Here is a 14,453-nt window from a genome sequence, read left to right as displayed (position 1 = left end):
GACTCTCCAGCGTTGACTTTGAAGTAAACCTTGTGCATCTCTCATCGTTTGTATTAAGTCTTATATAAATGGAGATGGCCGGCAGTCTTGTGCAACATGCTTTTAACAAAGTTTAAGTGAGTAATAACATCCCTGAATCATCTGCTTTTGACCTCCTGCCTTGTATTTCAGCACTATTTGACCCTTTTTTTTATTTTGACAACAGTGTGCAACTGCCAAATAAGCAATCCTAACAAACTGAAGACTGGAAAAGTTCAGGTTAAACAAGGCAAGGATTTAACTGCACAAAGCACAGTCAGGACAACAACTTGACTTGGCTCAAGTTTAGAGGACAAAAAAAATAAGAAAAAAAAAGGCTTTAGTGGTGGGAGAACAAAGCAGTCAGTGTTTCCTTCAGTTGAACAGACTAAAGCTGCCTTCTATTTTCCCCGGTGATGCTTCATGGATTTATTCGTTAAGAGAAGAGCTACTTAATTTAAAAGGCAACCCAATCCCTTTCTGTCTCAGTGCCCTTAATCAGCCTGTGGCAGTTTGCCCATGTGAATGTTGGACCTGTGGAGACAGATACCAGCATCAGGTGGAATTCAGAAGAACCTGTCATGCGTCCAAATGCTGCGCATATATGGCTTTAAATCAGAGGGAATACCGTTTTCTGTTATTTCACATTGTACTGACTGTTAAACTGACTGCAGACGACCAACCGAAAAAAAAGATACTAAGACTTTAGGCCAGATTGAAGTTTTAACACAAACATAATCATCATTATTAGATAAGTATTATGATTTTAGACTATTTTGATTAAGTTGACTAGTTTGCTGGTAGGCGGATGAAGGTCAACAAGGTCAAGCAAGGATTTTCAGATGAGCTTCAGACAAGTGAAAGGATGTAAATAAATAAATACAGTGTGCCACTTCAAACCATAAACAAGAGTTGTGTTTGGACGGTTTGTGTGTGTGTGTGTGTGTGTGTGTGTGGGGGGGGGATTTTACTGACCTTTTTCTGTATCTCTTGAGGAACGGCTATAGGAGGAGGTGATCCCTGTCAGACTGTTAGGCCTGTTGAGGGAGCTGGAACTGGAGGACAATGCGGTGCTAGAGTAGGACGGGGTGGAGGCAGTGCTGACTGAGGAAATGTTTGAGGTGGAGGAGGAAGATGATGGCCGGTAGCGCTGGTAGAAAGAGAGGAGAGAACACTTAAAGCTGACAGAAAACTGACGCCGCTAAATGGCGATTTAATTTAATGACTTAACTGTGTCACTGCTGTTGTAATTATGATTAAGCTCCTTGAATATTTTTGTGATGTTTTCAACTATTTGATCCACTCCAAGTGTTTAAAATGCGTATTTGGACAAATCATTAACGTTTTAATGTCTATTTACTCATCGTTATTCACACCAGTTGAATGTTAAGACACACGTGCGTTCAGCTCAGAGGAGAAACGAACCTCTTCGAAGCTGCGGTACTTCGATCGGTAATCGTCCTCCTTGGTCTCCGTCTCCTTCCTCTCCTCCTGCTGCTTCTCCTTGTCCTGCTTCTCTCTCTCCTCCTTCTCCTCCTCCCGGGTCTTTGAGGTACGACTCCTGCCGATAGTTTTCTCGGCCTCTTGCAGGTCAGTCAGAGTCACACCCTGGAAGAAGAGAGAAGTATTTACGTTTCTGTTTCGTGGCTGTGATTGTGTTTGTTTACAGAAGCTCTGCGGTAAAGTCAAAAATCAAAGAAGATCCCTTTTTGCAAAAAAAAAAAGAAAAAGCTGAAATCTGTCAGCTTGTAAACGGATCAGCTCTTTGTACAGGATGTGAAGTGCTGCCTGTGTACACAAAGACTACTGTTTCAATCAGGATAACATCATTTATTGTTTTATAGACAGTCTACAGCAATAAAACCATAATTCCAAACCACCAAAAACGGTGACTTCCAACCATTTTTGAACATTTTGTTTTGATGAGGGAGTCCGATGTCATTTTGCCTGTTAGTTCTTTTGGGTGGAAAATAACAAAAGATGATGAAGGTGAACTAACCTGGGTGGACCTCCTCGACTGTCGGGCCTGTCTGGAGCGAGCTTTCCTCTGAGACTCTGACTCTTCATCTCGCACAGGTGTCAGGTAGGACCTGAGACACAAACACACATCCAAGGTTAATACTCACTCCACAATAACAACAGCAATACTGAACTTTGGCATTAAATGATTATTTGGATGGGGAAACCATTAAGACTAATTTTTCAAGTAACCTCTGTTCCAAAAATAGAATTATCAATGATCATCATCACCGTGTATGGTAGTATGGTATCGTAAGGTTACATGAGGTGCTTATAACCAGAAGTGTGGCTGTTTTAACTTATAGACTAACTGGTAAAAGTAAGAAAATAATCCCTGCTCAGCAGCCAAACTGGGAACCTTCTAGGTTTGGTGTGAATGGTGTGAAGGTGAAGCAGGTATCTATGTCAAAAAATGTCCTGCAATGAAGATGTAGGTGAAGCAGGATATTCCTGGAAAAGATCATGGTTGTGTTTCCCCCTGAAAAAAAGCTTTCAAACAATCCTCATCCTAGTTTTGAGCTACTGTGGTAAATCAAGGGTTTAGATCTGCATGTTTAACTTTAAGTATCGAGCTGAACAGGCAACACAATTTGGGAACTCCAACAATGAGCTATTCTAGCACTTTCCCTCAGTCTGCCTCCGTTGGCCACACAGAAGCATGAACTCATTCAGAGGAGATCGGAGCTTTGGCCTTGAGGAAAATGTGCAGCTTCTGCCCTCCTTCCATATAAGGAGAAGTCGCTGGAGCAGTCTGGGCTGTGAAGCAGCCCTTCCCCACTCCCCACCATGACAGGTGGCTTATTTCAGCGCTGCAACAGGAAGACATGCACTCGACCCCACTCAAACGCACGAACTGTGACACTCTCACACGTGCTCCCTCTCTCTCCCTCTCCCTCTCTCTCTCACACAGACAGACACAGACAAACTCTCCCTCCCTCGTGTGTGTACAGAGATGAAGATCAAACACACACACCCCTTTCTCAAACAGAGGAAATGCATCCGGATTACTGTTTGATGGAAGATTTTGATGTTTACGCCAATATTTCTGGAAGCTTCTTACAGTAAATATTTTCCACCAACTTCTGAGTTACCTCAAATTTTTATGAAAACAGATTAACAATTATAGTAAATAATTTTTTCCAGCAATTTAAACTCATGTCGGTATAAAAAAAAACACAACATGGGATGTTGAACATTTCCACTAAACCCAAAATAGATGCAGCAATAAACACTGAAGTAAGCAAGCCTGAAATACAAGTTGTATGTAATCAAACAAAATGCATCAATCCATAATTTCTAATAAGTTCACATATTTAATAACAGGCCTGAATGAGCAAAAACATTGATTTAGATCAGAATCCAGGATTCAGATCCCCATCTTTGTGCTTCATTATTATATTATCTTAAATCTTGAGAGAGAAACACTGTTTTCTGATGTTTGTATTTGTCACACATAACTAACTCAAACAAACAAAAATCCTATGATGTAATTTACTCACATATAAAGATGTGCATGTATGAGTTATGTGGGTAAAAGTTGTGTGTATGTGTGCATCTTACCTGCGTCTTTCAGAGCCAGTGCCGGGGCCGGTGGTAGTGGTAGATATGCCGGTGGTGGTAGTGGTAGATGTGGTGGTCGTAGTAGAGCCAGTGTTTATAGTGGGGATGACTGCAGCAGACTCCCTCTCCTTCTCCTTTTCCCTCTCTGCACTCTCCTCTGACCAGTACCTGTTGACACACCTCGCTTAGCCTGACAGCATTCATTTCGACTGGCTTTATAAAACTGACGTTTGTGGGCGTAGAGGGCTTTAAAGTGGCGCCATGTGTGCTGGTTGCCATTTTGGTTGTCAGATACAGTCCGATTCCTACACCTAATATATCATAACGTTCATTTTTATGTATTTTCTTAGCTGCTGTGCTAATTGTGCCTGAATTCAAGCTTAAAAAATACTGCTCAGGTCAATTGAATGAACATAGCTCAGAATAAGAACAGAAAACTCCAGTAACATCTTTAAACTTCAGAAAAAAAGTTAAATGAACCCTCTATGTTGTCTAAAAAAGCAACAGCCACAAAACTAGTGAAACTCTTCTGCTTGATGGCACCGGTGGTGAAGCTTTTACAGTGCTACCCCTGTACCTGCTGGTGAGACTGGTGGAGCCAGCGCGTGTAGAGGAGGAGCCCAGGCTGGAGAGCAGGCCGCGATGGCCTGTGGGTGAGGTAACAGATGAGGAGGTGGTGGTGGTCGTGGAGGAGGAGGTGGTCGAGGAGCCCAAGTCCTCGTGTCTTCTGCCGAAAGAGCCGCTGAAGGACGAAATGTCAGACATTTAAAAAAAAAAAAAAAAAAAAGATGCAGCAGAGTCATCAGTAGGATAAAAGTGGGACACAAGTGGGGCTGTGTGGAAAGCTACGACGTTGATCGCATCGTGTTAGATGTGGGGATTATTAACTATGATAATTAGTAGTGATGATTTGAACATGAGCATTATTGCATTATATATCAACACTGTGACTATCTATGTGTATGTTTTATGTGTTTAATAGTTATTTTTCTTTCTTTATAACCTGATTCTACAATTATTAAGTGTTGCATACAATTGCTATTCACACTTACAAATGAGTAATTGTTGAGCCCTGCATGAAAAGACGGGTAAAAGAACTAAAGCATAGCAGGAAACCAAAGCTAAACTAAGGTGGTGAGTTCATTGTTTGTATCGAAAAAACAGAGGAAATCCAAAGTATACAACACTTTCCCTCTTGTGTATTCTCTTTGACACAGATTCCCTGTTTACACCGATGCTTTTGTTTACTGAGGCAAATAACAGCCATCTTTTCCCCCCCATACAGTTCCAGAGTACATATTGCATTATTAATTGCTCTAGTTTGAAACATCATTGGTTCAAAGACAAAATGCTGTGTTTGGGTGTCACCTGCTGCTGGAAGTAGTCATGACTTTGATGTATTATAAACAAAAAGGGTCAATTAAAGGACATTAATAGAGAAGCCTGCAACAATAGACTGCCATGATATCACTGTGTCAATCTGTGTTTGTGAATATTAACTCAAGACATAAATCAATTCAGTCATCTGACAAAGTCTAATGTTATTCCATGAAAGGTGAAGGGTTTTGTTAGTTTTGTTCGACATTGGAAACAATACTGTGGTAATATTTTTATAATAATGGAAAAAAAGGGGAAATTCGACTGCTGATTCAGTGAAAATTGAGCTGGATGTACTTTCCCTGATAGCACAGCAGTTTCATGGTATTACTAGATGATCTGTGTTTAGATATATGAACTGCTCTGTCCAAGATCCCTGACACAATATGATGAGTTTTAGCATTTACTACATAGGTTTGGAGAATATTTTCATTTCAATTTCACTGAAAGATTTTGGACAAAGTGATAAATCTAAACCAGGCTCAACATCTCTCCCAGTATTCATTTTGACATTACATGTAATCAAGGGGACAACAAAAACAAATGGTAGCTTCTCCGGCAGAGCGGAGAACACACACAGTCAGAAGAAGGACAGGTGGGTGTGGAGACGGTGGTGCCCCGGTGAGGCTGGTGTACCTGCGGTAAATGCTGTAAGACTGGTAGTGGGAGGTGGGTGGCTGCCAGGGTTTAGTATTACAGGTGTTAGGGTCCAAGCTGGAGGTGGACGAAGACTTGGCTGGCACGTCCCGCGTGCTGCCGCTCCGCCCTAGCGCTAGCGTATGGGACGTGCTGGCGTGTTGGCAGGCGGGGTGGGCGAAAGAAGCATGTTAGCAGTGGAGGCGCACACACACACACACACACACACACACAGATATAATATAAGAAACATACACATACAGATTTGAGACTATTTAGCTTCGACACACTATTTGTGCATTCATGTCATAAGGGAATAGCTGTCGATGGGTTTGAACAAGTTCATAAATTAACTTTTTGTGGACTGTTTTCTATCTATTTTGCTGCAGACATCTGAATTCAGACTTAGCAGCATTTACAACTTGAGAACTGGAGTAATTTAATTAGGAGGCTTGTAAACAGCATTTTTCCCGTATGACATAAATGCAACATACATCCATGTGTAGGTGCTGTGCCATGAAAAACCCTGAGAACTGACTTTATTTGGAAGTCAGACAGGTAGCTAGGCATGTTAAAATGTCTGAGTGCTGCAAAACTGCAAAACTCGATGGCACAGCAACCTGACAGGACGGGTACAGTCATGCAACAGACTCTGTAGCAGTGATAGAGAAAAGCGTTGGGCCGATTTGCATGGCTTTCTCAGTAGCTGCTGCTGTGCATGGAAGCATGTACGTAACATATCTCTGGTGACATAATCTGAGCAAAAAACATACAGTCGATGATTGATACAACAACTATCGATGCTGTCTACGCAGAGGTTTTAGTACCAAAGCTATGCAAGTCGACCTCATTATGGATAAATACATCAGATCAGCTGGAGCGCAGATCTGATGACTAGATGAGGGATGGAGGTTTTGATAGGGATTTTTTTTTTATAGCAGCGGAGGCTAACCTTCGCTGGTAGCTGGGGGTTCGGTTGGTGGAGGCGCTTCCTTCGCTGTTCTTCAGGTCGTCATCCCAGCGTCGCCGGGTGTAGGAACCACTACGTATCAGAGTGGCAGAAGAATCCCTGGGGGAACCACAAGCTACAATTGTACCCCAGGCTTCCACAAACAGATACTGACATATTTACAATGCTCTTTCCCCATGACACCTAATTATTTCCTCTATGAAATCTAGCTTTTCTTACTAATTTGATCCATTACTGCACAACATAAATACCTAAGGCAGTTGCTTTTGGCCGCACACACCATGCAGAATATTAAGACCTTTTGCCTGCAACACACAGCAGTGGGCAGCAGGAGCTGCTCATGCCAATGCATGTTTACGCAGAGCCACTTGGCTCCGGGGGCTTCACCTGTTTTCCTTCTCGTCAATATCTGAAGTACTGGCCAGTCTTCTGGGAATAGTGGGGGCCACATAAGCAAGCCGGGTTCCTTTGTCTTTTTCCTGTTGACAGGGGAACAAACAGGACCATTTATGGATGAGATGTCAAATGCCGCGAGAAGAATTTTCAACTTTATATACTATAAACAACTATCTGAGATGATATTTCAGTCTTAATTGAACCCTTACAAAAACAAAGCAATCCATGATAGCATCAAGCCTAAGTATAAATGATTTCTTCCTTTTCAAACACATGCATATTGTAGGCAGCTGGTAAGTGAGTGACTCCATAAAAGGAGCTCATACGGCTGGACGGGGAAAGGCAGCGACTGAATTTTAACAGCCAATTACTCAGGTATCCCATCTGGAAATCCTGATGGCCTTGTGGTCAAAGAGACACTGCAAAACAGGGAAAAAAAGGTAAAAAAATGAAGGATGTGACTTCTTGACTGCAGACCTTTTCTTTGTCTTTGTTGTCCAAGGAGGAGGAGAGGCGGGGGCTCGAAGCTGAGCGCATCACCCCTGTCGTGTCCTTCTCCCTCTGAGCCTCCTTGGTGGCTGTGATCTCAGCTAGCGCCCCATAGCTGCCGGTCTTCCTCAAACCCAGACGCCACGACGCAGGAGACTCGTCCTTCCTCTCCTCCTCCGTTTTAGTCGAGGCCTTTCCAGCGGGCTGAGTGACCTGAGAGGGAGTACGGGGCGGCAGTTTAGTACATCGAGATAACCGTTTAAAAAAAGTAGGACGATATATCAAATTAGGTTTTTAGTCGACTTGGTGAGTAACACAAAAGGTCAATCAGGTCAAGACAGAGGTCAAAAACAGTTTTGATTAATCTTCCGAAGCTGCAACAATTAGGTTTAAATGATGAGACCAGGAGGAGACGTTTTTAAGGAAGGACATGCCAGTTAATAGGTACAATCACATCCAGGTTCAGAGCAAAGAAAAAACACCTATACCTGACTGAGTCTACTAGGACTTTGAATTCATTGTCATTTTATCAAAGGAACAGTCATGGACAACGGGTGGTGAAAGCGTCCATTCATCCTGTTGGTGTTTTAGGGTCTGATCTGTAGTTTTCACACAAGTCTGGCCATATATATATATTTAAAACAAACTATCAAAAGCTGACAAGCAACTAGACAAAAAAAAAAAAACACAGAAGCCACACAGACACAAGGTGAAAGCACAAATAGGACAGTGCGTTTGTTGATTACAAGTGAAAACAACACCATGTAGGATTGATGAGTGAGAGAGTCAGCGTTAGGGAAGTTCAAATCAGCATCACCTGGATCGGACCAGGGCGGTTAGGGGGGAGTGTTAAGTACTTTATAAGTGCACAGGTGCATGTAGGATGAGAGAAGAACTCTGGTGCACACCAATGCCTCACCATAGGTTTTTTGGGCACAAGAGAAATGCCAGTTTTGCGCAAGCCTTGACGCCACAATGCAGGACAGCCTGGCTCCGCCACAGGCATGAGGGGAGTAATACAATCAAACTAAAGCCAACCAAGACAAGAGCCCGGGGATGAGAAAGACGCAGAGAGAAAGAGGGGAGGGGAAGGCAGGGAGGTTGAGACAGAGAAAAAGCCAGAATAAGACTGAAGCAGCAGCAAAAGAAACACACTTTATGGCAAGGACAGATTTTTTAAAGGCCTAGTCACACCACACAATGCTTACTGCCAAACCAAAGGGGGGGACTACCATTACTGTTTTCAGTTGGAATAAGTGGCAAATCCAACAAACATCTGGTAGTGTCAAAACTGGATGTTGTTAATGTTTTGTTCACTCTTGTTAGACAGAAGACATTGTGATGTGTGAGCGCTAGGCGTCGAAGAAGGATCGGAACAAGAAAATTATGGCAAGAAAAGAAGCAGAAAATAGGAAAAAAAAAACATTCAGAAAGTCCTGGATGGGTGGCCACTGACTGCATGACATCAAATAAGGTGTAAAATTACAGAAAGAGGATAGAATGCAGTAAAAGTATTCTTCTATTTGAGCTGCTTTCAGGAATCTGAAAGGATAACTGCAATATTTCACTGCAGCTGTTTCATATGACAGAAAGGAATTAATGTGAGGTCTATTTAGTTGTCATTTAATTGTCAGCCCTACATTTTTTCTTTTTATAACTGAGGCCACACAAAACACTTGAAGACACCTCTCCGACGGTTACACAGGGTGTCACATGAAGTAATCATTTCAGCCAGTGCACTGAATGAACCCTCGGAGAGATATACCAGGCTCACGCAGGTTATATGCTTGGCCTCGTTTTGCCAGCAGAGGGCAGCAGACTCAAAAGAGGAAACACACAAGCTGCTTTTACTCCCAACAACCAACCAGTTCACTGCTCTATACACTCTAGTCTCCTGGTGTCCTAACTGTGAGCCAGACAGTCCAATAGAAAACTTTTATCATCCAGAACTGGCCGCAAATCATTTCCCCCTGTGCAGCACGTTGCCATGTTTGTTAAATGGCAGCAACAAGTTGTAATTCTTTCTTTCTCAAGACCTCTTTGACATTTGTTAGCTTTGTGTGCTGCAACATGGACAGCAAATCACAACCAGGAACAACTATTTCTGTGATGGCCTAGAGTATGAACTGTAAACTAATTTATCTAAACCATGAGTATCTTCAGCTGGCTGTGAAATTAGGTTTGTGTTCAAGGGTGAGGGAGGACTAAATAGATGGAGAATTTCATTGAGTTGTATACATAATTAAGTGCCAACTCGTCTTAGTAGAACAAAGTTGCCAAAGCTGTCTGTAATAGAGGAGGTCTAGTTACTGCTTTAAGTAGTTTGAAGGTAGAATAGTGACATGTTTACTTCATGGCTGTGTTGTAGCTTTTAATTTCCCCCCAAGGCCTTTTAAAAAAAAATCAATCAAACACTGCTTGTTCAGTTTAGTTAGATCCGTATGTTGCAGGGTTTTTTTTTTTTTTGTAATGCCAGTAATGTGGCAGCTGTCTGGTAACAGGTTGTACCTTCTTTGTTGGGGAAGTGGGAGTCGTCAACTGGTTGGTCGGGCTAGTTGGAGATGACACGGTGATGCTAGCTGGGGTGGGTGTTGTGCTGTTGCTCACTGACGCTGAAGGCTTGCTCTTATCTGGAGGGGTTGGAAAGAAAAAAGGTGTGAGTGTCATTAAAGGCAATAAATAGGAATCAATGAAAACAATAAAAATAATATATCAGCTGCGCCTGTGATACTTTTCAAAATATTAAAAGTTAGAGCCTACTTAGTGGAGAACACTTAATAAAATGGTTAAATACTGACAGGATGATACAAATGTGTCTTGTTTTGACCACTGAATGAATCAAACTTTAAGTAGATCATTTAAATAGCAAATAGAAAAGGTTTTGGTTTCAGACTTGATTTAGTGATACCACACAAGTCTAAAAAAAAAAAAAAAAAAGACACACATAACACTGTACCTGCTTCAGTCTCCGACTCTGAATCTTCCTCCTCCTCTTCCTCACTGGAGCAGCTTGATTCGTCCTTCTTTCCCTCCTCTTCTTCATCCACCTTCTCAGGTTCTAAGGTCTCGATGCGTGGAGCGCTCTTTTCTGGCTCCAGAAGCAGTGTTTCTTTGCTGCAGCACACAAATTTAAGAGAAATACAAACATCAGTATAGGAGGACAGTATTAAATATTATAGTATAGTAAGAGAATAGAAATAAAATAAAATATTTTCACCAAAAAGAAGTTTAATAAGTTATGCCTGTGCTGAAGGCAGTTTTCTGACTCCCGAAAACACATTTAGTTTCCGTTGATTATTTTTCACCATTAAGTTATTTACCTCTTGAGTGGTTTTAGTGATTGGTTGTTGTCCCCTGGGGTTGTCGTTTCGATCAAAGGAGACTTCTTAACATCTTTCTTCTCACTCATCAGCTGGAATAAAGAAAACAAAAAAAAAAAATCAGTAATGCTAACAGGGCCAAAAACAGCAAGACACCTCCATCTAAACACACACAATTAAATACTGTCAAAATGAGATGCACAAATTTACATAATTGATTATGTAATCAGCAGCCACACTGACTTACAAGATTTTGTTTCTTTTGTAGTTCTTCTAAGTATCCCAGAACATCTTCATCTGCTACATCAAAAGCTGTCTGGCCCTGAGGAAAAAGAAATAAAACAAAAGTTCTCAAAACTGCCAATATGAAAGTGAACAACAAAATAGTAAACGGTTCTGGAAACTCACCATTTTATTAATGAGGTCCATGTCACATAGGTGCTCCACTAGTATCCTACATGCTTCCTCTTTGCCCCAGTGTGCTGCTGCATGTAGAGGAGTCCAGCCATCATAGTCCTTAATATTTACATCATACCCTGCTTGGATTAAAAGCCTGCACAGTGAAGGAGTGGGGAGTGTGAGAGTGTGAGAGAGAGAGAGAGAGGTGGGGGGGGGGTGAGGGGGGGACGACACAAAAATAGTTTTTGTTAGAATAAGCAAATCTGGTTTTCTCGGATTTAGTTCTGTAAACTAATCTTTCAAGGTGCTGCCAGCGCCCAGGCTTTTAGAAGTGCGTCAGTATTATAACGCCAGGTCAGATTTATGAGATACAGAGTCCACCCCCTAAACACATGGACACATAATCTGAAAAAAAAAAAAAATCGTCATCCCTAAACAAGAGCAGGATGAGGTTGGTGAATTTTAAAACCTTAATATTTCAGCCAATAAATCTGCCAAGACGGAAAAAAAACATTTAGATCCTCGTCTTGTGTATGTATGGTAGTTGCACTAAACATCAGAGTTCTCAGAGCTATCTATGGCAGTAGAGTGTGCTGGCCGGCTTCCCAGAACAGATGGACAGGCGGCTGTAGTTCCTATCCTCGAGCAGTGTAGCTGTATTAACAGCCCACAGAGACAATGTCAGGACAACGCATTGACAAGACGCAGAGATCAAGATATGTTTGGTATTAGCAAAGGAAAAAAAAAAAGCCTGATGCTAAGATTTACTGGCATGACTATTAACAGAATTCACATAATGTAACTTACAGGGAAGGCTTTATTTAACAACGAGTTATAAAACGCGTTGGCAATGACGTTTGGTTCGAATGGAAAAAGGGTGACAGATGCCAAAACATAACAATCTCACATTGATCTCACTACCTGTGAACTCAAGATCACTGCTTACTTTAAAACCTCGACGTATCCTTTCGCAGCAGCTACGTGGAGAGCCGTTCCTCCGGACTTGGCGTGCCGGGTGTCTTGGATCTGGCCGCTGTTGAGCCACTGCCGGGCGTCCCTCAGCATGATCCGTTCCTCCTCTTTCCGGGCCGCCTCGATATCCACACCTGGGGGGAGACACAGAGGAGGCCGATACTGTCAAACTGGCATCTGAGGATTACCTGCTACTTAGGAAAAGGCTGCCAACTGTAACACTGAACTCAGACAATGGAGTAAAGAGAATGAGGCACAATTACAACCAGATATCTATTATTAGTTGTATTACATCTACAAGAAGGTATGTGAATGTTTGGAATGCATTACATTAGTTTGTGACTACGGATTACAGTAGAAGAAAGCATAAAATATTTTACTACATCATAGCATGTTCAAACATTGCTATAAAAACACTACAATAATGACATCCATACACATTAAATTTTTCTGGCAACTTCTCTAAACGCTAGAGGGTGTTGTCAAGTTCCTTATCCTGCTTTGACAAACGGTTTCGTGCCAATATTCTGTCAATTTGACGATGGAGTAGCTGCTGAAAACACACAGGCCTCAGCTGGTTAAGTGGGTCAACATGTCTGTCTAAGCTATACGCTGCACGCAGGGCAGCAGTGAAAAAACACGCCTGTATTGTCTTGTTGACGCCTAGTTGGAACACGAGACGCACCGTTGCATGAGTCGTCGTCTTGTCAGCTGAGCATTAACTGCGTTCGACTACATAAACAGTGATTCAAGGAGTGTGTGCTCTGGGGTCGGAGCCAAACGTTCAGCTGATCTTATAGGTTTTGTTCTACTCTCAAGGATACATCATCACTCATTTCCTGACACCCGAGAAAGCTCATGATTGCCTCGAGCTTTTAAACCAATAAAAGAAGACAAGTGTTTCTGTGAGTTTGGCTTGAGAAAAGCAGTAAGCAGAAGAAAAGTCTAACTTTACCTGGAGGTTTAGGCCCCTGCTAGTTGGAGAGGAACATTAAGGGATCTGAGGAACACAGAAACCTGCTTACATTTTAGAAAATCGGTCTACGATCCTTAGATATTGTGGCGAAAATCTATCCACTTTGTAACCAACACAACACAGACTTGTTTAAGACTGGACATGTTGCTTATTAAGAGGATACGTGAGCTGAGTATAAGGGAGTGAAACCAAATGGGAAAAAGATGACTCAAAATCTGAGTTAAGTCTTGATTGGATTTCAAGTTTCATTTTTAATATTTTAAACAGATTGAGTTTAAAACAGAGACTGGGAAGTTGTCACACCATGGTCAACTAGTCAGTGAACTTAGCAATACCCACCAAAAGATTCTCACATTTTAAAGTCACGAAAAATATTAGAAACTTCAATGCAAGTTGAATAAAAACATACTGAATCATGTAAATCAATGAAATGATTTACTTGCATGAGACTGAGACATTTAGTCAAACTGTGCTGTAAATGTGTTCAACTGATTTTAAACCTGCATATTTTTGGACATAGAAAGAATATTCAGTTCAAGGTATGTATGGCGCAACTTCATCTAATCAAATCAAGACATCACATAGCAGGCAGAATCCAAAGTTGAGCTATCACCATGTCAATGAGATATAGGAGAAAGTGCAATAAACATGTGCTAGGAAAGAAAACGGACTTAAACTTCATTAGGCCAGTTCAGTTAATGTAGGGAATGGGAACTGGCCAGGTAGGGCAGCGTCCCGTGATCTCTTGGGAAGTAGCCTACACTGTGTCTATAAAAAGCAGGGAGCCTAATGGTCTCTAAGTAGGACTACAGAAAGAGCCGAGTGGAGGAGCTGGCAGCAGTTCAAAGCAGAGTTTTTACAAGAGAACGGCATCTTCTACCTGAGCATTGAGAAGATAAAGACAAAATCCAATAGACCAAAAAAGGATTTGTCTCCCCCACCTTCACCTCACTGATCATATACCTACAGTATGTCTAGTAAAGGTCAAATGAAACATCTAAAGAAATCATCCCTAAAGCGAGCAACAAGATCCTCAGTGGTTAACATCGTTCCTGATGTTTTCAAAAAAATCAAGAGAACCGGGAACAAAAATAATATTTTATTTTGCACGGAGAGGAAACTGCTGCCAGCCCGTTACAAATGACCCTCCTGTCCCCTCAGCACACAAACTAACAGGGACAGAGCGTGAGTTAGAGCCACTGGTGAGATTGTCATCCTTCGGTTCATTACAAGGACAGGCAGCAGTATTCATGAAGCAGCTGATGGAGGGAGGAGGGGAGGGTGGCAGGGCCGCCTGGTCACTTGACCTAATCAGGGTCAA

The 14,453-nt window shown here is 41.9% G+C and overlaps 1 protein-coding gene across 10 annotated transcripts in view; it reads right to left on the bottom strand.

Annotated features, from left to right (window-relative positions):
• The window catches only part of ppp1r12a (protein phosphatase 1, regulatory subunit 12A), a 54,023-nt gene that overhangs the window by 10,738 nt on the left and 28,832 nt on the right, over positions 1-14,453 (bottom strand). For 4 of the 10 annotated variants that reach the window (XM_067581873.1, XM_067581876.1, XM_067581874.1 and 1 more), the window contains exons 4-19: positions 12,131-12,290; positions 11,194-11,338; positions 11,033-11,107; positions 10,786-10,877; positions 10,422-10,579; positions 9,974-10,095; positions 8,385-8,492; positions 7,454-7,678; positions 6,968-7,059; positions 6,563-6,679; positions 5,611-5,763; positions 4,175-4,339; positions 3,598-3,765; positions 2,018-2,108; positions 1,444-1,626; positions 994-1,168 (exon numbers count right to left, since the gene is read on the bottom strand). In XM_067581873.1, coding sequence (XP_067437974.1) covers positions 994-1,168; positions 1,444-1,626; positions 2,018-2,108; positions 3,598-3,765; positions 4,175-4,339; positions 5,611-5,763; positions 6,563-6,679; positions 6,968-7,059; positions 7,454-7,678; positions 8,385-8,492; positions 9,974-10,095; positions 10,422-10,579; positions 10,786-10,877; positions 11,033-11,107; positions 11,194-11,338; positions 12,131-12,290 — 2,229 coding nt within the window. The remainder of the gene's footprint in view (positions 1-993; positions 1,169-1,443; positions 1,627-2,017; positions 2,109-3,597; positions 3,766-4,174; positions 4,340-5,610; positions 5,764-6,562; positions 6,680-6,967; positions 7,060-7,453; positions 7,679-8,384; positions 8,493-9,973; positions 10,096-10,421; positions 10,580-10,785; positions 10,878-11,032; positions 11,108-11,193; positions 11,339-12,130; positions 12,291-14,453) is intronic. The other 6 variants (XM_067581875.1, XM_067581879.1, XM_067581883.1 and 3 more) reach the window with 4 other exon arrangements.

This window comes from Thunnus thynnus, chromosome 23 (assembly GCF_963924715.1).
Source record: "Thunnus thynnus chromosome 23, fThuThy2.1, whole genome shotgun sequence".
Lineage (NCBI taxonomy): Eukaryota > Metazoa > Chordata > Actinopteri > Scombriformes > Scombridae > Thunnus > Thunnus thynnus.
This window is presented reverse-complemented; position numbering and strand designations above follow the sequence as displayed.